Consider the following 26,547-nt stretch of genomic DNA (forward strand, 5'->3'; position numbering starts at 1 on the left):
ATTCTCAAGAAGAAAAAAAAAATATGGATTATGTAATGTAGATACAATTTCTGAAAACTAGGGCACCAAAGTTATGCATCATTATCTGACACATAAGAACACAAGTAATTTTAGCTAGCAATTTATTATTTTTGCAATATATTCTTATCAGTAAACACTCAAAATAAAGTATTAGACTAAGATACAAAGTCAAACATCATTATCACCAGATTCCCATGAATATTAGCTTGAAAACTGAATTTGTATCTAAGCATTTATTAATTATTTTGGAGATTATTATATCTGGAAAAGAGAACCCTGAGAGGGGATCTTCTTCATGTTTATAAATATCTGAAGGGTGGGTGTCAAGAAGGAACCAGTCACTTTTCAGTGGTGCCCTGTGATAGGATGAGGGGCAATAGGTACAAACTGGAACACAGGAGGTTTCACCTCAAGATGAGGAAAAACTTCTTTACTGTGATGGTGACAGAGCACTGGAACAGGATGCCCAGAGTGTCTGTGGAGTGTCCTTCTCCAGAGACTCTCAAAACATACCTGCACATTGATCTGGTGTGACTGGATCTAGGTGACCCTGCTTTGTCAGGGAGTTTGGACTCAACGGTCTCCAGGTCTTCCAATCCCTACCATTCTGTGATTCTATGATTTTCCTGCTAAGTGCTTTGAAATGTAAAAAACAATTTAATAAAACTGTCCAATGCCATAATCTAGCAATATAAATCTGTACCAAGAAATCCCAAGCCCATGCAAAAGTATTCAATGCAGGAGTGGCCCCTTCTTTTTTTCTGTTACAGAGAAACATTTCTATTCATATTCCAAATGCCACTGGCAGAAATTATTTGAACATAAATTTGCTTTATGCAGTAGCTGTGAATGATGGGAAGTGCTTGTCTTCTTTTTCTAGTGCACAACCATCCAATCAAATTCTAAATGTCAGATTAGTCATAATTGCATGAAATATTGATTAAAGGAGTATCTTTTGATGCAGAATTCTTTGTTCTTAAAGTTTACTGGTGATTTTAAAATTTATTTAAAATATCCTTTCTAAATTCAAGGAACACAAAAAAAGAATGTGGGAAGTTGTAAACATTTTTAAACCATTGTGTCATTTTTTCCTATATTGGCTTTGTAAGCTCTGAGCTGAAAAATAGGAAAATTCCACACAGTCTCAGGCTTTCCAGTTTTGAACTTCTTCCTGTGTCTGCTCTAGCCAAAATGCATCCCCTTTGAGATCATTTTAGGAGATTATTGTCTTTAGAGACAATTTGTGATTTGAAGAGTCTTCATTTTGGTTTGTTTTGTACTCTTTCCTTCCTGAAATATCAGGAGCTTTTACAATGCATGCAAGTTGGAACTTCACACCACTAATGCCTAAATCATTAGTCATTTAAAAAAATCTAACCAGAAACCATAATCACTCTCCCATTGTTAAATTCCAGCTGCTAACCATTTCAGAAATCTTCTAGAGTTCCTGCAGTGTCACAATTTAGTCCTTCTGCTTTCATATTAGCCATGTCTCTTTATTTTAACCTTTAAAATAAGTGTGGGAAAGTGACACTAAAATACCAAGTTCTTTTTAACAACATTTAAATTCTGTACAAGACCAATTCTTAAAAGACATAAAAATCATCAGTAGGCAAAAGCACATTTTAAGTTACATAAAGGTTATTTAATGATGTAATTATAGGTTTTGGTCAGGAAAATATGTGAAGCATCTGAAGCAGAGAAGAAAGCAGGGTTTCTTTTCTCCAAATACATGCTTTGTCTATTAAAATGTCTTATACATATATATTCATATGTAAAAGTGGAATAAATTTGTCTTTATATCCTGGTACCTGCAGCTGCAGCAATGAAAAGCTACCAAACTAGGCAATTACAGACAGTCTTTCTGGGTTTGTTTGAATGTTACTCACGAGAGACCAATTGAAAAGCATTAGCTGACTGTGGCTTGAAGAATCATCTGAGGAGGTTATACTTCATACTTTTCTATTAGTGAAGAACTAAACTGGAACAATCAGTGAGAATTTCCCAGCGATAAAGATTAAAACAAAATTTTTACAACATGGGTACTCTAGCTATCTGACAGAGTGGAAGAAAATAAAGCTCAGGAATGCAAACTTCACAGGGGCACTTGACTTTTAAAAATTAAAACACTGCTTTCACAGTCAAATGAGAAAGACCTAAACTAACTGGTGGGAACAGTAATGAATTTGCAAGTAGTATTCCTTCCTGTAAATATAATTTTCTGTTAACCCAGAATGATGCAAAGAGATCAGAGAATTAGGGAAAAAAATAGTTAACATTTCTTTTGCTCCTACTGTACACCCACAGCAGCTATGTACAACCTGTTTTATCAACAACAGACCCTATGCTGGTTCTGTGAAAGGCTGTGTTAATTAAACATTACAGGTACAAGAGACCTGAAGGCAAAGCTGAAATCATAGGAATGGAAAGCCTTAAGCCCATTTGATATTGTTGGTCTCACATTTATATGACATCTCATATACCACTTTAATACTATAAGGGAAACAGTAAAGAATTCATATTCATTTTTGTTTCCAATTTCTCAGGAATCTTTTTTGTTATTAGAAATATTAATTTATAAGAAAAATTACTCCTATGATATCAATTAATAATGGCTGTAGAATTTCTCTAAGTGGATTGGTTTGGGTTTTTTTTTTTTTGAAGAGTAAAAGAACTGCTCAAAATCTAGTAAGCATGTAACAGAAATACAGCAGTGAGAACAATAGGTTATACATGCCTGGACCTCACTGACCAGACTAAACTTATAACTTCATTGTTCCTTAACATCATTAAAATGAAAAGAAGTTGATAATAAATGCACAGAATCTCAATCCAATTAAACCAGGAGTTCACAAGGATAATGCACACTTGGATCATAGTGCTCTTAGCCTCTGGGAATTTCTAAGAAAATACTCTTTTCTGCAGCAAGGACTAAAATGAGCTAAAATATTGCAGATCCTCATGACAAAGCATGAACAAGGTTAAAATTCAATGTTGTAAAGTTTTTCTAAGAAAGAGACAACTCTTAGGACTCTATTGGCGTGGAAAGGCGAATACTTGAAATTCCACAGGAAACAAGGAAATCCTGGGAGAATAAGACAACATAGGAAGCGGATAGGGCTCCTTGGGAACAGACCAGGGAAAGTCTGGAGTTTTGGTGCTTTCAGGAATTGAAAACTGAATTTGTATCTAAGCACTTATTAAGGATTACTGAGGAAGGGAGGACTCTGTCAATCTTTTATGTAAATGGCATTAAATAATATAGGTAGCATAAACTTCTATTCTAAACAGGGAACTTGGAAAGACACAAATAAACATGCTACTTGGACCACTGAGTGAGATACACTTTGAGTTGCTATGCTTGTCGAATCAAAGCAAAACTAACTGGAGTCCTGATTGCAGAAATGAAAGATTCCTATAAATAATTATTAATTTTTTTAAAAGGGAAAAACAAACAAAAAAAACCAAAAACATTAATTTCTCAGAGGAGCAGAGAGAAAAGTGTACTTTAATTGAAAAATTTCTAAGCCTGTCCGGATACTGCTACTGTAACATTACTAAATGTAAAGTGACATGAACTAAAGCGAAAAAGTACACTGTTATTCCCAACAAGAATTCCACAGGGCTGTTACATGAAGATGATTATACCAGAATGGTTATGCTTGTAAATTTTTCACATAGATATTCCTGTAATCTAAGAGCAAGATATAACCGGCAATAATCTAAGCACATTTTGCTAATGCTGACTGAGCTGTTACAGTTATATTAAAAGGCTTAACACAGCCAAAACGAAAATCCATTAAGTCTGCAATGCAAATTTACAAAACCAAGAAACACAGAGGCAAATAAAAACCAAGTTACCAAGTGTCAGAGGGTTTCCCTTTAGTAAAATGAAGCCATCCTGTTTTCTTTCATGTGATGCCATCTGCTCTGAATAAGCATGATGTTGGTGGGGGCAGGGAACAAAAAGCAAACTAAACGGGAACAGCAAACGTGTAGATTACTACAAATATCATGACTTAAATTTCACTATGATGCTGTCTTTAACTTAAAATCATCATCAGATGGCTTGCACATCCAGTCAGTTACCAACTTAATGTTAAGAGCAATGAAAGAATAGAATAGAATAGAATAGAATAGAATAGAATAGAATAGAATAGAATAGAATAGAATAGAATAGAATAGAATAGACCAGACCAGACCAGACCAGGTTGGAAAAGATGTTTGAGATCATTGAGTCCAACCTATCATCCAACGCTATCTAATCAACTAAACCATGGCACCAAGCACCCCATCCAGTCTCTTCCTCAACACCTCCAGTGATGGTGACTCCACTACCTCCCTGGGCAGCCCATTCCAATGGCCAATCACTCTTTCCATGAAGAATTTCTTCCTAACATCCAGCCTAAACCCCTCCTGGCACAGCTTGAGACTGTGTCCTCTTGTTCTGGTGCTAGTTGCCTGGGAGAAGAGACCAAACCCCACTTGGCTACAACTTCCCTTCAGGTAGCTGTAGACAGCAATAAGGTCTCCTCTGGGCCTCCTCCTCTCCAGACTAAACAACCCCAGCTCCCTCAGCCTCTCCTCATAGGTCTTGTGCTCCACCCCCTCCCCAGCTTTGTGGCCCTTCTCTGGACACGTTCCAGCAACTCAACACCTTTCCTAAATTTGAGGTGCCCAGAACTTCAGCCACTCCTAGAATGACTCTTTCCATAACTGAAAACTCATGGAATTTGCCCACATTACCAAAAAATAAAATAAAATAAAATAAATAAAAATCCAACAACTAACACAACAGCAACCAACATACAAATGCAATTGTTAGAGGTCTTTCATTAGTGATTTTTCCCAGCAATGTTTCTGTACGTAAGCACAGACATTATCGTTAAGGAATCTAGCTTGAACTTTGGGTCGCATTGCTGCAAAACCACATCACACAGCAGTGCTCAGAAAGGGGCATGATGGAAACAAATTAGAATTCCCAGATGTCCCACAAAAACAGTGCTTAAAAGAATAAGAATTTCAACCATTTTATGTATTTTATGCTTCTGGACTACCTAAGGGTAAGATCAATCCAAAATTCACATTAGTGTGGCAAATGCAGAAGCACTGCTTCTATTGGTAGGCTACTACATTTCCTGCAGGTATTATTACCTGCAGTATTTGAATTTGCATTAGTAAACAAATGGGCACAGAATTTCTATGAAAGATGTTTGAAATTGTTGAAAAACATCCTTGAGACCTGCTGTAGAATATTTGATTTTTTTTTCTGTGCCTTTTATTTTTTTTTAGTTCCCCCACTGTTCCCATGTAGCTGGGCTTTTTTCTTTAACAGTTCACCTATTTTGCCTCTTGCTACTTGAACGTAAGCTACACTTTTAAAAGGTGTTATTGGCTGTATCCATTGCAAGATAGTCCTTGAGAAGCATAAGGCTGAGAAATATGAAAACCTTACAAATGCCCAGGGTTAATTTTTCATGGTATGACTCATATAGAATCAAACTTTCATCTTCCATTAAACTTACATGAGTCCCAGTATACTAAACCATCATTTGATTAGCATAACACAAGTAGGTGGGGTGCTCAACCATCTGAATACAGAAAGAGACAGAAAAATAACTATACAGGTTGTATAATATTTTGTAACACAAACACACAAACAGGCGATTATAAAGGTATATTTGGAATTTATAGTTCACAACATGTTTCACTCACTCAGTATTACCCAAGGAAAATGTTGACATCTGCCCTGAAATCCCTTGTTTGCTGTGAAGTGAGAAGTGCAACACTTCTATTTGTTAGTCTTGTAGCATATAAAAAGCAGATTAAAGAAATATTTATACATGCCACCATAAAGTTACAAATGAAGGAGACTCTTCACTACAACAAACAAAAAAGAAACCAAAAAGCCAACCTCTTACCAGAATGCTTTTGATTCAGATGGCTCTCAGAGAATCTGGGATGCATCTCTATGAAAATAGCACTGAATTTTAAAGCAGCAATAGAAGGAAAGAGAAATAAAATCTTTAAGAATGAGGGTATCATCCCCAAAGTCATAGCACATACACTTTCCCAACAGAAAGACCTCTACCAGCAAAAATTCAGTCTGTTGTCAGAACTGTACCATGGTTTATTTGTTGCACTATTGTTTCTTCCTTTTCCCTGTCCAATTAATGATTCATAAACTCTACAGCATAGCACATTTTCTGCTGGGTCTTGAAGAATTTTCATGATTGTGCTTATGAATAAATTCAGGAACATGAGAAACTGAGGAACTCAACAATTAGATTATAAGATACTTCTTTGTATTTTCCTATGTTTTTCATCATAACACAAAGCACCACACTGCTTCCAAACAGGAGAAATATCCATTTGGGCAGCACAGATAAAATATGCAGACAATAGCTGGATTTCCACAATGTTGCATGAAATATGGTTTCAAGGCCAAGAATTTCTTGAATATGATTTTGCTTTTGTTGAGCTTCAGTTTGAAATAACCCATATTCATGAATTCTTGGGTATGAATTTTAATCAGCTAAAGCCAAACATAGTCACTTTTGTCATGCTTACTGGTATTCAGATCCACAGACAGACTACATAAGCATGGCCATCAGTCAGAAGGTCAACTATCCCACCTTCCATCATCTGAACACACGTGGGCTCACACGCACGTGTCAATGAGCTGCAGATTCCCTCTCTCACATACAGCTATTAGTGGGAAGTAATATTCCTTTTACAAACACATTAGAGGAGGAAATGCCAGAGTCCTTTATTTGGCAGGTGATCCAATACAAGAAAATGAGGAAAAAGAAATAATACTTTTAAGTGCTATAGAAGGCATCTGGTCATATTACACAAGTACATTACATGGCTGGGTAACTACAGTCACATGTTAAAAAAAATAGGCTTAGAGAATACTAAAAGGAAATGGATTTTATTACTTAACACTTTATTTTTTTCTGGAGCAGAAATACAATACCTTTGTTTGGGTTTAGTAGGAGGTGCAGAGCATTATGGGTTATTTCATTAATTTATAAGGAGACATTTCTAAATTGATTTTATTTCCTAAGACTATATGTCTGAAGCTTAAAACCCATTCCTACCTCCCCTCCAATAAAGCTTTAGCAAAAACACTGATTCTATGGTCATCTTAATTTATTAAGGGATAGGGGGTTTTTGCATTTTTAGTTGCACTAGAAATAGCTACAAGAAATTGTATCCTATGACTGAAATGATATGATCATTGCTAGTAGCTTTAGTCACTAAATTTAATGTGGAAAGCCATGTTGAAGAAATAATACTTACAATATTTATTGATATATATGGAGGAAATTTATGTAATTAAAATTTATTAGTTTTATCCAATAAAACATCATGTTTTGCCTGGGGTCACTTGAAAAAGGACTGGATTAATATTGATATGATCACTACAAACCTTTTAGTACAGTGATGGATTAACTTCTAATATACATGCAACATTTATCAACATTTAACTGACTCGTATAAAAGTTCACATTTTTTTTCTTTTTGTGTTCTTTCCCTGCTTTACAAATGTATGTGTCCAGACATAAGGATAGCTGTTATATAATAGATGATCATTGTCCATTATTGCCTTATTATTTTCACGAGGCCATCAGAGAGCAGCATATGATTTTTAAACTAGTGCTCAATGTTCATTCAATTTTTAGCTTTCTTCCGCATCATATATGAGAGACACTTTGACCTATAAATTGATTTAAAACCTTGATTAAAGCATATTAAATGGCATGCAAGCAAAAATGGAAGTAATCACTGTAAGTTAAATTTGAAGGGTGAGATTGGGAGAGAAGAAGTCAAACAACAGCAATTTTCTTCTAAAAAGAAACTACTCCCACACACAAGGCAACAGGGATTGGGAGACTAATGAATGTATCAGTCTCTTTTGTGCTAGCATTAATATCATTAATAACAGACTAATGCAAAAACTGTTTGCAAGTATACCTATCCCTGGAACAAAATTACTTTTGAAGCCATGTAAATGTTCAGAAATTACTAGAATGTTAAAGGACATTTGCATGCACAGTTTTGACCCCTTCTCTTGTTCCTTGCCCATAAATCTATTTCAGCTGTTTTGTCTTTTAACATTCCAAAAACTTTCAGTAGTATTCAAAGCTCAGCTTTTCTCAAAGAAAACATTCCTTCCTCCTCCCATTAAAAATCTCTGCAGAAGCTTGCTAATACATTTAAAGTTACACTGCTTCACAATGGTCAGATCATAACAGATTGAAATTCAAATGTTAATATTGCATGAACTGCCAGGAAAGGAAACAGTGTCTGTATCTCAGTGGAAAAGTGGAATTTCTTGTAAATGTTTAATCTTGGTTGTCAACAACTTGTTAGGTCATTGACTTGTAACGCCTTGAGACAAAGATGTTCGGGTTTTGACATTTTAAATATATATCCTTCATTGAAAGGACCACACTTGTTAACTACTGTAATTTAATTTTTCAAAGTTGATAGCAGCTCTTCTTTTTTCCTAAAAAAAAAATAAATTATATTTATATCTAGTGCAACAGTAAATTCAGTGACATTTGACATCATTCTTACATTCTTATAACCTACCTTATTTGCCTTGTTCACAAATAACTTGGGCCACTTGAAGAAAGAGCCAAAAGGAACTCTGCTTCATATCCATTCCTGAACAGTATCTAATGCTATAAAATCACTGAAGAACATACAAAAATCAGGATTAAATATTTTGGATACTTAGAAGATTTGAGATCTTCATACGTAAATATGGACCATAAATTGGCTAACTTGATGTTAGCCAATGAAACAATGTTAGCCATTAAACAATCTGGGGTTGCTTAGCCTGGAGAAGAAGAGGCTCAGGGGAGACCTTATTGCTGTCCACAACTACCTGAAGGGTGGTTGTAGCCAGGAGGGGGTTGGTCTCTTCTCCCAAGCAACCAGCACCAGAACAAGAGGACACAGTCTCAAGCTGCGCTAGGGGAAGTTTAGGCTCGAGGTGAGGAGAAAGTTCTTCACAGAGAGAGTTGTTAGCTGTTGGAATGTGCTGCCCAGGGAGGTGGTGGAGTCACCATCCCTGGGGGTGTTCAAGAGGGGATTGGACATGGCACTTGGTGCCATGGTTTAGTAGTCATGAGGTCTTGGGTGACAGGTTGGACTTGATGATCTCTCAGGTCTTTTCCAACCTTATTGATTCTATGACTCTAAGTGTCAAGGAGAAAAGACTGGTATTTTTGAAGACTAAGTGATGAGAAGAAAGAGAATCAGGTATATCCCAGACCTTGATTAAGTATTCAGATCCAGCAGGAAATCCACATAAATAGATGTTTCTGTACAAAGAACAAACAGCAATACAGAGGAAGCAAAGAAACAATTACTATGTTTTATTTGTGTACCAATATTCTGCAGAGAAATATATATGTACACAAGCACTGGCAATTTTGTTTAACCTAATATGATGACTTCAATATCCAAACCTAGATCTTCTTTTTCTTACTAAAATGCAACTAATAGTTTAACGTGTACGAGATAGATATATATCACTTGACAAATGGGGTACTATACTGTTACATTTTCACGTAAGGACAAAAGATATGAGAAACTTTCAAAGCACCTTGTCCCTTGCACCTAACTGGCATTATCTGCTCAGTTCACGATAGCTAAAGTAAAAGGAAATCAAATTTAGTTACTGTATACCTTTGTGGCTGTCCCCACAACAATCCATCATCCAGAAGCATCATTAGCATCAGACACATTGCACTGACAGAAGATAGTGCTTATTGCATTTGACCACAGAAGATTTTAATTAAACCATTTACGCCCACAACTGATTTGTTATCCCAGAAAGCATCCCAGAAAGGCAGGGGAGGTTGGCATATTTACAGGATGTCTTTCAAATTTCCAAACTGGGAAAAATAAAGCACATGTTTACATTAAATATCCTTAAGCTCTTTGTAGCCAAGTACTTACCAAAAATAAAATTTTAAAAATAAATAAATAAAAAAACCCTAAACTCTTTGACTTTGCCTCTTCAAGAAGGGGCTCTTAATTTGGAGTTGTCTTGGCCATAAACCATTATCACAGTATCACCAAGGCTGGAAGAGACCTCGAAGATCATCAAGTCCAACCTGTCACCACCAACCTCATGACTAGACCATGGCACCAAGTGCCACGTCCAATCCCCTCTTGAACACCTCCAGGGACGGTGACTCCACCACCTCCTTGGGCAGCCCATTCCAATGACGAATGACTCTCTCAGTGATGAACTTTCTCCTCACCTCCAGCCTAAACTCCCCCTGGTGCAGCTTGAGATTTTGCAGCGCTCTGCACAGCATCACAGAGCAGGAGAGAAGACATCAGTCCATGCTGTACATGTCTTCCACCCTATCTTAGAGGTCCTCATCCACAACCATCATGCTGTGTGCCAACACAGATGAGGCTCTTGCTTTGAATTAAGACATCTACTGACACAAACAACTACATGTGCCTTTCTCCAGCAGCTGTAACAGCTGCTTCTGTTTGAGCCAGTGCCACATGCTGCATGCAGTGGTGGCAGCTGGTCTTTTCAACACAAAACAGTCATGAAAGTTGAATTCTCAGAACTTCGCTTTAGCACATATGCTTTACAGTAAAGGTTATTCACTGCACTGAATCTTAGTAATACTGCTGCTTACCTAAATTACCACGAGTCTGTATGATGTTCCTTCACCTATTTGCAAGGATCTGACAGCTCCTTAAAAATCTATCTTTTCACAGCATTACTTCAGTTATTGAAATGCAGCAATCGTGATCTCGCTGATGGACTCTGTGATTAATTATATGAGTGATATTGCTTTCTGTGGCTGAAGTAATATGATTCAAAGAAATAAACTGCTCATTATTAAGGTGTCTACAGACATAGATACATAACATTTTCACGACTGTGTGAATTAAAGAGTACCTGTACAAGATTTCTATAACTATTGTAATTATTAAAATTATGCTAAACAGTGTAACTAAAACTTTACCTCAAGAATATAAACCATTAGGAAAGAAGGTACAGCAAATCCCCCAGTATCCAGGGGAGTACTTTCAAAGTTAGGTAACTCAGCAGATTTCTGTGTGAGCATATAAAATTGTCACTTCAACACAAAAGTGCAAGGAGCTTATGATGTGTTTTATTTCCAAAAAAAGAAGGTGGTCAACCATCAGTGCTTGAAGCTGCCAGGCAGGTGCAAAGTCACATTTGATTTCTGATTGAGGAAGGGCATTTATTCTTATCATTAAGGTTAGCTACTTCTAGTTCCCTTGATGAAATTTAATGTGCTTACAATTGTGATCTTGCCTAATCTTTCAAGAATATTCTCACATACAGATTTTGCTTTTAATACAGCTGTTGCAATTTTAAGATTGCTGACAGCTTCTGCCATAGCATTTGCTCCAAGAGGTAAGATTATTTTCATACCCCTTATGCACAGCCTCTTCAGGCTCAGCTATTTCCCATCACTTCTTGTTGTAATTACTGGTTTTGTCCAGATGCAGGAAAGAGGAAGGCAGCTGCTTCTACAGGCAGTGTCAGCAGGGAGCACTTCTGCACAGTTCCCAGGCCCTTGGCCAGCAGGGGAAAGATGAAGGTCCAAAGTCACTTGCCTTCTGGGGTTCTCCAAGATTGATTCCAGTGTTCCAAATAGCCCGAGACACCTGCGGTGCCTCTCTATTCAATTATTTGTCCTGTATAGCAGCATTTAAGTAGGATTATAACTTTCTGAAGTAACAAGCATTGGTGCCAGTCTTACCTACCAGTGACCTGAGAACTTACTCCTGCTGTGCTATTTCCTGGTGCCATTTGCAGCCTCCCACTTGAGAGCAGGGCGGAAACTCTTAATATCCAGAAAATAGGTAGAACTTTTGTTTTTTAATGCAGCACACAGAGTGTCTTCCACCAAGACAGCCTCTGCTATCATTCCAATACAGAACTCTTCCTACTAAATTAATATTCAAATACCAACACCACAACTAGTTTAGCTCCTGCCATCAGTTTCTTCACTAAAAAAACCAGATTAACTTGAAGGGCAGCTTATAGGTAGGTAAATGGACAATGGTCCTCCTTTCATCTTTGCCATGTGTTCCTATTCTCCATGCATACTTTTTCTAGGTCTCATTTTTTCACAAAGAAGGGCAATAAGATTTTATGAAAATTAAAACAATTTTTATACTGTTATTTTTCAACCAGACCACTTCCCTAATCAAGCTCACTGAATAACTGCTGGTGACAGCATGGAGGAGGTAGAGGAAGCACAATGCCCAGACAATACATCTCTCTGGGAGGCTTAAAGCAGCTGTGAAAAACTGCTTCAGTGAGAGATTTCACACAAATCCAGACAACTGAAGAGTTTGCTGCCAGGGACAGAAAGGGGTCTCCTCAACACCAATTTTCTCCTTCTGTCACTGCCATCCCCTCCCTCCCCCCCACCCCTTCCCCGCTTCTAACCGGAAGCTTCCCTTGTTTCAAGGGAACTCCCTCGTTTCATTTACAGCTGGTTCAACTTACGAAAGAGTCAGAGAAATACCAGAGTCAGCACAGGGATGGGAGACATTCCTCCATGACAGGAGTCAGGAAAGAAGGACTGGCCCTTTGGCAGCCACTGGGACATGCAGGTGCTTCATAAAGCTTCTCCTCAGATTTGCCTGGTGGCACCTTTCTGGCATCAGGGAGTGAGAACCAGCAGGGCTCCATGCTAGCTGCACTTTGTCAAATGCACCCCACCCTCACCCCACCCCTGAAATAGGATATGAGAGTAGTTAAAATAAACCAAAACTTGCTCAGGTTATCTAGGGGCAAAAGACTCTTTCAGAGGTAGAAAGTATCCTGGAAGAGAACCCCATACTCCTATCTGAGCAAGAGCCTGGTACATAGGCTTTGGTGGAGAGGTTTGCTCTCACTTAAGGACATACCAGGCAGCAAAATAAGATTTTTCAGGTAGGAAATGATGAACTAGAAAGAAATTGCACATAACTACACCAAGTCATCACAACAGCGTTCTTTTAATAAGGTACATGCAGAAAGCCACCACCTGACTCAAGTTACCTGCATGTAGTTATTGGAAGGGAACTCAGCTGAAAGCAGCAACTGGCCTCCAACATGGTTCAGCACTGTTGAAAGGCAAGACTATTAGAAGCTGACAGTGTAAACCCTGTTAGAAGTCATTATCAAAGTGTGTCCAAAACTGGTGAACAGCCTAGTGCCTTTCCAGCTTGAGTCTGAGACATGGGCAAATGTCAATTCCTAAAACACCAGTTGTTCTTCTAAGCAGAGCCTCATGCTGACATTTCTACTTGGAGATGCCAGGTCACTGGTATCTTGACTACAGACTACAAATATTTTTGAGGCCATTAATTCTTGGATGTGGCGAAAAATAGAACTTCTGACACTTCAATGTTTCCCTTTGCTCTGACACAAAACAAATAGTTGCAAGCTAAAAATAAAATGCTTTGAAACCACTAAAGCAGTAGCACTGCCATACCTCATTTGAGCTTTTTGCCTTATATTAAAAACATCAAAATAAACTGATTCAACTTTGCCAAAACCTTTTACATACTCTTAAGTGAAAGGAGTCCTGCAAAACAATGGTGCACTGATGAAGCATTTTTAGAGATAAATGATTCATCTGGCTCTTCTGGGCCAGCCCACAGCAACAGCAGGCAGTTTTTTCTGAGGCTAAACTTCTAGTGGTCACAGTGGTTATTTCTATGTGGTGACTTGCTTCCATTTTCAAACACTAAAACTTGTTTTAATTTGCATCAGCATGTATCAGTGCATTACTATAAAGATATGGGAAGTGGTTTTATCTTCTGTGTTCCAGTAAGTACGTTTTCAATAAGGACATGCAAATAGAGAGCTCAGGCCACAGAGCATAACATTGTCAGTGAGGAAGACAGTATAATTTTGGAGAGAACTTTGAAAACCATCTCATCTATCAGGTCAGCCTTAGACTAATAGGGACACCCACACTGTAGAAAAATAACATTAATTTTCCCACTGCATGCACTAAAATGGCAGATTTATGTTGCAGATGAAGCTTTACTGTCTTAAAACAAGGCTATTTCTGCAGTGAGCTTTCAGGGAGGAGACCATTCATTCAGCATGTGAAGTTATATGACAGGTTCAAAAAAAGTCTTGGATAGCCAAGTGTGAGCAAGCAGCTCTTGGAGTACAGAAAATGAGCTGGAAACCCTAGGTTATTAACAAATAGATCATAGGCAAACCCACTCATAGCATATATAAGAACAAAAGATCAACTACTTTAATCTTTCATTGGAGCTCTTTCAGAGCAAGAGTGGGTAACCTTAAATGTGTGTGCTTTAAGTACTATTGCAAAAGGCAGTTTCCTCAAAATAACAACTCAAAGGGAATCACTGACCTACAATTTCAGGCAAATACCTTTCCCTTCAAGGGAAAGCAGGTTTCTGACATCTCAAAAGTTAGATAAATCTGACATGGTATGTACTACAGACTACTCAGCCTTGGAATTCTGACAGAGCTATCCAGCAGTTCAGAGCAGTAATAGGACAAAGAGACCTCCACCAATGGTGCTAAAGTAATCCTGATTGTCCTTAAAAATGTAGAAAACTCTACTGTTCCTTCTAGCATGATAGACCTCAGCCTCCCAGGCCATGCTGAACACTGCTCTTAGTAAGACAATGTCAGATGAGTACTTTAGTTTAACTCAAACAACCAACAGCACTTCCTGACAGCTGATGAATCCACAATGGACCAGGAAACCCACCCACAACAGTCCTATTTACACCAAGCATTTCCTGAACGCATTCCCTTGCTACTAACACTGATACCAACACAATTTCATTCTTACTAGATGAGGCATTATATAAGCCAATGCAGAGATGGATGCTGTTAGGGATATCTGACATAGCAGCAATTCTGGCCCGACTTATCCTTATGCTTTCACTGTTTTGGAAAAGTGTGTCCAAGCAGTAAGGAGATGCCCCAGCAAGTGCAGATAAAGCCAGAGTGGTGATACATAGCAATTGGCCTCATGGCATCACAATCACTCCCACATTCAGACATGAAAGGTCAAAAGTGTATTAGAACTGTTAAGCATCTGCACTGGACTACCAGCTTCAAGACAGATAAGACTGCATCACCCTTAACAACTAATCTTTTTCCTTACAAAACATCTCTATAACAAACAGGATTGCTGCTCACCTCTGCTTCCATGCTGAAGCAGTAGGCTCACCTATCTGAAATGACAGCAGCTGTTTCTTATACCAATTCTATAATTGTGACTTCAGTTTCATTGCAGAATATCAGCATTTGTGTTCAACAAATATGATGAATCATGTTTTGAAAGTAAGAGATGGAATGATAGAGGCAGCACTGCATGATTCACCTCAGCCTTGAAACAGCATGAAGCTGTTTCACCAGAACTATGCTACCAATATATTTACCTCAAAAATATTTCCAACTGCTATTAGGAACTAGGAAGTCTGTGAAATAAATATTTGCAACCAAAAACTGATTGATATAGTTTGACAATTCTTGTCACAAACTGCCAATCCTGGAAAAAAAAATTAAAGAAAAAATTCTTACTTTTGCCCACTTCTAATCATATTTTCCCTGAAACATTTCCCTTCCTTCTTCCTTCAGATTTGTCTCTGTCTTCATACAGACTTCTCTTAATGATTTCTTTTGCAGATTCACATGTTGCTTTTAAATTTTCCTATGTTAATTTTAAATTGCACTCTTGGACCCCCTAAGCTACAATTTAAAATATATTTGTTAATGATTCATAATTTATTTTTGCATAAGTTTGCTTCTCTCTTTCCTCTTTCTTAGTAATTTACCCATTAGGCGTATAATAGCACTGAGGACAAAGCTAAACTAACGTTTCATTGGGGTAGGCATCACACAGTTTCAGGAAAGGTGCTTTCTTTCTTCAAAGATACTAAAATATGAATAAGATAGACAAATAAAGGAAGAAAATAGAAAAGTGGAAAAAAATGTGTTTGAATAGAATTACCAATGAAAAATGAGGAGCTCAACCATGACTCAGCAAAGCAGTTCAGCACATGCCCCAGCAAATGATCCTATCCTCCTCCCTTCAGTAGGAGAGACTTAAGCACATGTCTGCATGCGCTATTGATTCAGACCCCACATATCTTGCTTGTATCCAAGTGACATCTCAGTTTTGGCCATAAAGTCCTGCTTCCCCTCCCAGAGAAGCTTATGTTTGTGAGTAATGCCACACTTGAGACGTGCATCACAGTTCTGAAGCCTGACTCCTCCTGTTTGTTTATAACAGGTCTAAAACTGGTAGCTGACAACCAATTTCCTCACTGACACTGCTGAGGTTCTTTAACCCTTATCCTCACCTTTTTGGATGGGAATATTTTAATCCCAATGCCCCTCCCAAACTTTTTCTCTCTAATGAAACTGTTCATCAGGATGACACTAACAGGAATTTATGTATTCATGAAAATTAACAGACAGCATCATCTTGCTTTATGTAAGCGAGATACTACTAAAAAGGAACAGGATTTCATTTCAAAGGCTCTGTAACATAAAGAAACAGCATTTGAGTTAGGCTAAAATATAGTCTAGAATATAACATAGTTATAATATGTCAATCTGCTCCACAAATTGTGCCACTAGAAAGCCACTTTAGACCCAAAGTGCTCTTGCTGCCACTAGATGTCAGCTTTATACACTTCTGAGCGAATAACATCTTAAAAATAGTAATTCTCCATTCACAGTAAAACGTCTCTTTATTATGCCATTATTTCTGGACTGACCTTTAATTCTAAGGATTACACATTGTATTTACCTCCTTCTCTCCTGCTTTTTCTCCCCATGGGGCCTAAAAATTTTCCCTTAGGCATTTACTCCATAATTTACAAAATCTGAGACATTCAGACAGCTTTTGACAGATATCGCTGGCAAAAGTCTTTAGGTTAAGTTGCACTTCTAGAGGCCAGCACTGAGATCTTATTCTGTAAAGATATTTTTCTATTCCATAATGACACTTTAATAAGAAATGCCATATTCTCTGACTTGTTGCAGTTAGCTCACTATGTCAATTAACAGGGGATACCATTAACATGGCCAATTACAATTCTATGATTGTTAAAGATTTTTACTCATATTAGCTGCCTAACCACAGAATGTTTGTATTTACACTCCAAATTTCTATGTCTCAGAAAGTGAAAGATGCAGCTGTAGGATTCTTCTAATTCTGGCTTCTTGCAAGTCTTCTTGTCAACACCAAACAGATTCCATAAACATAAAGAAGTCTTAACATAAAGTTGGTCATACTGAATACAGAGCTTCTGTAATATATTTTGCATAACAATACAAAATTGCTTTACATCAAGTAAATCTGGGCCTTTACTCCCCAATGAAACAAACAAAAAAAAATTAGCAGGATGCAAAATTCATTATACAATATTATCTTGAAATGCACACATACTCACAAAAAGAAACAGCCTCATTTCACAGCAAACCTCTCCAAACTGGTCCATATTCAGAACTGGCAATGTTACAGAATGTAACTCAGCATTATTGTAAGATAATGACAAAACTGTCCCCTTAAATGCAGTTCTACTGCAGAGATATTGTCAGCTTATCTAGCAACACAGTATGTTGCTCAAAGTCCCATCCAGCATAACCTTGAACACCTCCAACAACAAGACATCCATAACTGCTCTGGAAAACTTATTTCAGGGTCTCACCACCTTCATAATAAAGGATTACTTCTTAAAGCCTAATCTCCATTTACCCAATGTCAGTTTAAAACCACTGTCCTTTGTCCTGCCGCTACAGACCATGGTTAAAAAAAATAATTTTTTAAATCTCCACCTTTCTTATAATCTCCCTTTACATACAGAAAAGGTGCAATCAGGTCTCTCTGATGCCTTCTCTTCTCCAAGCTGAACATCTTTCTTAGGAGGAAACACTCCTTGAGCCTCAAACAGAACGCGACTCTCTTGTAACTTTAATTTTCTGAATCATCTGATGTTTTAACTGCACAGAAAAAAAAAAAAAGAGGGGACACACCACTTCCATAGGTGGATGACCACTCCTCTTACCACCTGCTACAGGGGATAAAACAAGTCCTTACCCTCTTCCCAGGGACTCATTTGACCTTCTGTTTTACCCCATTAGAATTCTTTCCTAGCAACAGAGCAAAGCAAATCAGTCAGCAAAACAGCATTAACGACCACAACTCACGGCGGGGAGGGGGAAGAAAAGAAAAAAAGAGGGGGGAAAAAGGAAGGGGGGAAAGAATTGGAAAAAGTATTTAAAAGCTTTCTTGAGTTAAACTGAAACAGTGGACTATCTCAGATTACTTTATCAAAAGCTGAAAATCCATGCATAATTCCTTGATAGAGATGATGCATAAGTTCAAGATAATAGACAGAGCATTACTATTGTGTTTCCAAAGGATAAGAGAGCTCTCAGGTTCAAATCAAAATAAAGTCAAAGGACTTAACTTCACTCACATCAAAATGTAACCTCTTCAAACTCCTACTGTTTCTTCACGGCTCTCCTGGATTGTTCAAGGTATTACTTGCACCTGCAGCCATAACCTTCTTACACAGGTGCTTACCTATAAGAAGAGGCTGAGCAGTAAGGAAGAGATGTACTTCTATGAACTCCAAAATATAGTTGAAAAAATGTATCACACACTGTCTTAACAATCTTTTTCAAAGATATCTGAAAATACTTCTGAGACAATAGCTCCATTAAAAATATCCCTTAGCACAAATTTAGCTAGGAACTGTGAAACATAGCAAAAAAAAAAAACCAACCCTACAAAGCAAATGTGGAGGCCAAAACATATCAGATCCTGTGACTTTTAACAGCCATGTTCATGTCTTCATTAGAGTAGTGCTAAATCTGAGGCAGGTGAAGGTACTTTATATGCTCCACATTGTGTTAACAACATTTATTTCCATGTAAGTGCCCCATTCTCTTCACCTTCTCACCACACTTACTCAGTTTCCTCATGTCAGGACTCCTTTTTTGTGCCAACTAACTTTTATCCACCCACCAGCCAACCACCTCATGTTCTCAAGTCTCCAAAATGCCACAAATCCTGCCCAGCCAAGGCATGTAGCCACACACACATGCTGGCTGCTTGTAAAGCACATGCACAGAACCAGAGCATCTCAAACATGACAGTTCACTGTGCACATACTGCACAGTCCATGTGTATGTGTCAGTCTAAATTTTTCCAAACAAAAATGCATAAAACCTACTTACAGGCCTGCAGTTCCAGAGTGTACAATGATTTAGCATCTTTTTACTTTTGATGTAAGGTTTCCCCTTTGTCAGCATCCATGCTGGCAAGTAGCTACAGCAGGATAGCCTCAGATCCAAGACATGCTTCTGCAAGTAAAGGAGTGAGAGACACACTTCAAACATTTGCACTGCTGCAGCATTTCTCTTCTTCCATGATGCTATCTGCAGAACAAAGCTTGGTGGCTTGATCGGCAAGCTAAGAGTTTTGATTACTCTCAGCTACTGAGACAAGTAAGCAAACTACTGAGAAAGCTGATGCGAAGTGAATGAAGGAGACAGTAGGAAAGAGGGAAACAGTAACAGGTTTGAAGAGAACATAATTTTTGTATGCTTTCTAAATTGCACTCTAATATGAATCTGTAAATACAAAACCCCACAAACATTCCAATCTGTCCCTTTAGTTCCTCATTGTATATTTGGCAACTCACATCCCTCCAGGAAAGAGAGTGTTTCAACAACTTCATTATCACACCTATTCAGTTGCAATATATTCTGTTCATGTCAATATGAATCGTTAACAATTTCTATCATGAACAACTATAGGAGCAATGGATGATTAAAACCTGGAAGGATTAGTCATCTTCTTGCAGAAGCTACCATGCAATTTCAAAACTGTTGAGTCTGCAAGATATTTTAGTACCCTGTCCTAAGACCAGAATTTTGTTGCTAAAACAATGCAGCAGCAGCTCTTAGTTGTAATCAACAGTGCAATTTACTGCAGAAATATAAACATACAAAATGAGAAAAGATGGCTTTCAGATGGAGCCATAGATGCCAATATTCTCTACCTTCAGGAAGGCTCATAGCTTACTCCCCTCCTTAAAGGCTGCCTTTGGAAAATAAAAATAAATCTAAAACTCTCTCTATAAAACATTGACCAGTATAGGAAGAACTAAGATCCATAGCTTCCTCCTTTACCAAACAAATTGTTAGTTAAAAGAAATGCTTGATTTAGCAGCATGTGCGGAAAGAGCTGCTTATGGTAGAGTGCTGCTTAAGCAGCACATTCCAGCAGCAACAGCTTGGCAGGACAGTGAGAATTACAGAAGCTATTTGGCTGCAATCACCAAGCAATTATACCTCAGCAATCTTAATACTCTCAAGAAAAAATGTTTAAATAGTCTACTTTGCAAGGAAAAGGGAGTGAACAAAACCCCAAATCCTTACAGGAAAAACCATAGTTACTTCTTCCTCTTATTTAGAAGGTGCAATAATAGAGGAGGAAATGGTCCTAATATTGCTGGTCATTGATCTGCAGAGGCAATTTGGTGAGTCATCATTACAGCTGACTAAATCTCAACAGGCCCAGCTGTCCATCAGACAGCTCAATACAGTTTCAAATTTCCCCAGAAATTTGATGATTTCTAGATCTGCTAGATCAGCTTCTAATTACTATACACACTAATGCAGATATGCAGCTGGGTTTTGTTGCAGTACAATCATGGTACTAAATGTAGGGAGTTCTCTAGTGTCTGAAATGGCATATTTTCACAACAAATATATCAAAGAACTTTAAAAATTCAGAAATTCACTTGAATTTAAATACAGACTGAGTAAATGGGGTTTCTATGAGATCTTAAAAGGTTTTCACTTGATCTCCTCATCTTACATATTTGTCATTAGTGTCACATATTGTATGCCTGATACAAACTCATCTGTGATGCTGATGAGATGCTGAAAGAGAAGGCAAAACAGTTTGAAATGGGATTGATGGCTGAGGTGTTAGAGAAACAGATAAAGCTGGGCAAATGTCAATCATTTTACAATGAACCTAGCTAGTATCACTGAAGTCACTGGAAATCATTTTGGAGATTCCACAACCATTACAGGTGTGCCTAGGAAATCTCAGGAAACAAACAAATTCATTTCTTCTTCCTGATGCAAACATAGGAGGGTTAGAATTATATCTATTAAATTAATGTTTTCAGGCTGACCTACCCCTTGTTGACATTTATGCTGACAGAAAAGGCATTTTAGTATTAATAAGTATCTGGACTGAAAGAATGGAATCATAGAATCCTGAGATTTTATTGGAAAAATTTTCACTAAAGAAATTCCATTGATTTTTTATTTAAAAAGAAGAAGAAGTTAATTTAGACTATATTAAAATTCTGACTTAAGAAATTCTACTTCAGGCTGCACACTAGCTTGAACATCAGAAGTACTTGTGCTGCTTTTGCATGGTGCATGGACTCTTCAGTGTGTTGAGATGAAAGTTATATGGGGCTACACAAACCGTTGAAATGATTTAGCTAAGCTATTTTCAGTACCCAAATTAGCTTGTGAAGCACTAGAATGGGCACTATATGTGCCAAGGTGACACACTAAAAATTCTATTTCTTTTTCATCCTGTTTTCCATGGGTTGAGGAGTCACACAGAAATCTAACAGAAGACTAAAATGGCACTTAATAGTCTCCCAACCATTGTTGAAACAATCTTCCATTGTTATACTAATCTGCTGACTTCAGTTGAAAGGAAGAAAGGGAGAAAGGGAGAGAGAAGGAAGGGAAGGAAGGGAGGAAGGAGAGAGAAAGAAATTCTGTGGTAGAGCTGGAAAGAGATCATATACTGTGTTTTGCTTATCACTTTTTGAATGATTCATTAACCAGCATAATTTAACCTGCTGCATGCCCAGTTAAATTCCAGTTTAACAACATAGTGTTTCCTACCAGCTTTCCAGTAATGTTACAACAGGCCAGTACTCAAAAGTTAAGCATTAACAAAGATGAGACAACTATGTAGCTACAAAACTGAAAACTATTACTTAGATCTTTATTTAATTCATTTAATAGATTTGTCATGATTAAACTGATCTTCATTTAAAATGCAAAACCTGTTTTTTTCCTCTTTTTTTCAGAACATATCAGATTGTGAGCTGAGACGATTCAAAACAATGCACCAGCTGTAAGTTTCTCATAATTTTATGTTTCCTTATTAAATGATTAATGCTCTGTTGTATTCTGAGAGTTCATCTGTTAAGAAATATGGGAAAATGAAAATTTAAACCCCCTGTTCATATAAAGGGTATTATTTGTTGTGGTTGGGGGGGAGGAATTTCCTCAGGATTAGGACCCTAGAAGTTTACAAGAACTGTGGTTCATATCATTGGCAAAAGAAGGCCTCTTTTGCAGCAGCTGCTGGGTGATGTTATTCCTCAGAACAGACAGTTCAACTCCATACAGAATACCAAACCTCTTTGCTTTTAAAGTGTATAAGGCCACATTTTCAGTGTTGATTCATCTGCTGCTTAGGGATCTGTTTAAGTGGTCAGATAAATTAAGTGTTGTGTTGAAAGTACTTTAAATATAATTTAAATAGAATGATGAATAAGTAAGTAGAGGTATAACAATTAGGAAATGTCCTCATGTAATTTGTGACAAATCAAGTTGATTTAGAAGGATGTCCTTGAAGTATGTTATTTCTCTTTTATTACTGCAGAGAAATAATATTAGGGAGTTTTCTGTATGAACCAATCACAGTATCACAGTATCACAGTATCACAGTAACACCAAGGTTGGAAGAGACCTCAAAGGTCATCAAGTCCAGCCTGTCACCAGAGACCTCATGACTAGACCATGGCACCGAGTGCCACATCCAATCCCCTCTTGAACACCAATCAAACCAAGAAGAGTTCACTTTAACACAGAGTTGCTCTTCACCTAGTGATCGTGATTATCCCATGTAGCATACTTTTTTCCCTAGCTGGGAAAAGCTTGTATCTATTTACAAAACCAAAATTATCTTTCAAGTCCCACTCTACTGGTGAGAAGGTGGCAGAACTTTGAGGCATTTTGACCTATTAAAATCCTATTCCTATTTATGTGAATTTGATGAGACTATAATTTAATATTCTTCTGGGTTTGTTTTAATAATGACAAGGTGAGTAAGGAAAATATCAAAGGACTTTCTTTCAAAGTAATTAAGTCTAATAGGACATCATTTTGAGAGAAAATGTAGGGAGGATAAATATAACTTTAACAAAGTTTACGAACTCTGTTCCTGTGATATACAAGAATCTGATCTAATAGAACATTGGGGCAAACAGAAATCTCCTGAACACCCTTACTATATTCTGTTATTTCAGTTATCATTGGCTTTGACAGAATAATGACAGCCTGATGTAAACTAGTTCTCGTTATCACTTAAAACCAAATGTCTACATAGATTGCTTCTGAGCAGCTACTGAATATAGCAGTGAAATTACTGGGGTGCAATCTCTACTAGTGACCCACCCTATCTGCGAAATTTAATAATGAAAAATTCCTTCTCCATTTCCCAAAATAGTAACAGAAGTGCTGCTTTGAAACATAGAACAGCAGAGTACTGGGGCACTAATCCAATGATCTCTGGAGCTAGCTTCCAGGGTTGTGCAACAAACTGCTCTCACAAGTTCATGTGTTTTCAACAGTCCTGACATTGTGTTGAAATTCTGAGATTTGCTTAAAGCCCTTCTTCCTGCAGAAGTACCACTGTATTATTCACTCTACACAGCAGACTCAGTTGATACACACTCACCCTGAAAGCCTAGAGTCACCCCAAACACTGAACAAGTTTGCTCTCAAGAATGGCAGTACAACAGCCATCTCTAGATACCTCCCATTGGAGAATTCTCAAATATCCCACTGACTAGAGTCAGGGGCTCATTTATTCAGTGATAAAACTTAACTAAGAAAGAACACTATAGAGAACATCACACTACATTCAGAAGCACTCTTTAAGAGAACGCAGATATCAAAATAGCCCTCATACCACAGATACCTCAGTATACTAGAACTTAAGTGCTCTCCAAACGTGCTGCCTTGCTATCTTAACATTTTAATAAGCAGTGTAAATAAGATTGGTATTTATGACTTTATTCAGCTATAACTCAATTACAAACACCCATAATTTGGAAGCACATCCTGTAATGCAATTACAGCTCAATTACCTGAGACAGACTGAGGCAATTGGGGGTGTTCAGTCTGGAAAAGAGAAGGCTCTGAGAAGACCTTATTGTGGCCTTCCAGTATCTTAAGGGGGATACAAGAAAGCCGAGGGGGGTTGGAACTAGATGATCCTTGAGGTCCCTTCCAACCCTAACAATTCTATGATTCTATACCTCAGTGTAGAGAGTCCAAGACACAGAAGTTGTTTCACAACACCTTCAGCTTACTCAAGTTTCACTTTCCCAGAGATTGTGAAATGAAAAAGGCCTTCTTTGTAATGTGAGTAGAAATTCATCCCAAATCAAACTCAAAATATATTTTGCTCACAACTCATGAGCTCTGGATACTGTTTTCCAAAATCAGGAGTGGAATCTTTCATCACAAAATCAGTGCTCTCTTTCATGTGCAAATTCAGAAGCCTATTCTAGATGTGTCATACTGTTAGGTAAATAAGAAATCTTCACCCTCAAATCATGTATGAGATGTCAAGTCTTGAGATTACCATTTGTATAGAGCAACATGCAGTTAGTCATGGAAGATCCTGTATATGCAGGAAAATGTGCTATTCATAACTGTGACCGGTTGAGGCTGTGCCCTTAAGAAAGGGAATATGGTGGTCGGAAGTTGGTAAACGAAAAGAAGGATCTAAACTAATTTCATTGGTAGATTGGGAGGAAGCACCTTCTGAACTGGGAGTGCAGGAGGGTATCCTGGGCATTCCGGCACTTTTATCTTCAGTCTTTCTTCCGCTCCTCCGCTGAGCAGCAGCTCTCTCTGTGCTGGGCTTTCAGCCAAGGCTTGACCTTGAAACTGATAAGCTGCAAGGCCTGTATTAACTGCTTTCCAATTAACACATAACTGCTTCTAACTTTTTTCTCTTTTCTCTCTTTTCTAACCCGCTCTGGGGAAAGGGGGAGAGAGGGGAGAGCGGAGGTGGGGAACCCCCCTCAGCAGAGGGGGGAACTCTCATTTCTGTGCTACTTTGTTGTACATTTTTGTATATAGTGTAAATATTGTAAATTCTGTAAATTCCCCTGCGTTTCCCTGCTTTGTAAATATACAGCACTCATTGCTTTGCTAATTCAGCTGTGAGTATTTTTTTCCTTTCCCTTTTCAACTTTCTTTCCCTTTACTTTGCAGGGGGGAGGGAGGAGGCTTTTTGGCCTTACCCTTCCAACCTCTCGACAATAACTCAAGTAAGAATTCTGTCATGAGGACTGATTTCTGGAATAATTTCTAACTTTGTTTTTCATGTTTTTTAATCATTTCAAACTGGAACTTTTCATCCATGCCTTCCAATCAAAGGAGGTATCTTTTCCTGAAACATATGAATAAATTCTCACTTGTAAGAGACGTTACATACCAGGAAAGTGCCTTTGTAAAGCTGAGGTGTTCCACTTGAAATGTTTGCATTTGTATAATTCAAACTTCAAGAATTAGAAACATTACATATTAACTCTTTTTTTCACCCAACATTAACATTTTCTTTCTTTTATTTCTTCATTAAAGAAGGTAAACAACCTAATTTGAGAAAACCACTTTTCAGCTTTTTCACAGATATCAACAATCAAATCCACAGACAAGTTATCCATTCACCAGGGGCAAAGTCCTGGCTTCCCTCTTAGCTCCTTTGTATTTGGGTTAGGAGAGAGCTTGCAAAGCAACATTTTTTGGAGTGATTGTTGGTGTTCAATAATCACAAACCTGGGTTTCATAAATGTGGATTTGAGGCCAAGTAAACTCAGCTAAATCATTTTAGCATTCCCCACTTCCTTTCTCACTGGCAATGTGGAAATAATAGTGTTTCTTTATCTCACAAGGGTGTTATAATGGAAAAGCAACAGAATTGTGATGTTTTTACTTGAAATAGTAAGGAAAACTATACAACTGCACTGCAGGTAAGAGCCATAACTTGTTTCACCAGCTGTGATTTCACAGGAGCACAGGAACTACAAGAGATTGTGGAAATTACTGGCCAAGCAGCTGGCCAACACTGCCATCGCTGCAGCTGGCAGACAGACTTCTGCACTGTCAGGGGCCATCCCAGGCTTGCAGTCAACAAAAGAGAACCATAGTTCAAAGAGCACACAGGCCACTGCTGGCAAAATCAATACTGGTCTGCTCATGGCAGGAATTTACATCCATATTTTCTCAAAGGTTTAGCCAGGTAGTTCAGTGCATTTTAACTCATTGTCCATCATTCTAGCAAGAATCGTTGTCTAAAATACTTGGATGCTTAATACATTTTCTTACATTACACTTTTATTTCTCATTTAAAAAAAAAAAAAAAAAAA

The 26,547-nt window shown here is 37.7% G+C and overlaps 1 protein-coding gene across 6 annotated transcripts in view; it reads left to right on the forward strand.

Annotated features, from left to right (window-relative positions):
- BLNK (B cell linker) overlaps positions 1-26,547 on the forward strand; it is a 100,957-nt gene that overhangs the window by 12,496 nt on the left and 61,914 nt on the right. For all 6 annotated transcript variants that reach the window (XM_068139625.1, XM_068139623.1, XM_068139618.1 and 3 more), the window contains one exon: positions 22,186-22,232. In XM_068139625.1, the coding sequence (XP_067995726.1) occupies positions 22,222-22,232 (11 nt within the window). In that variant the 5' untranslated portion in view covers positions 22,186-22,221. The remainder of the gene's footprint in view (positions 1-22,185; positions 22,233-26,547) is intronic.

The sequence above is a fragment of the Melanerpes formicivorus genome, unplaced genomic scaffold (genome assembly GCF_026170545.1).
Source record: "Melanerpes formicivorus ecotype bairdi unplaced genomic scaffold, bMelFor1.0.p_v2 SCAF_6, whole genome shotgun sequence".
In the NCBI taxonomy this organism is placed as follows: Eukaryota; Metazoa; Chordata; class Aves; order Piciformes; family Picidae; genus Melanerpes; species Melanerpes formicivorus.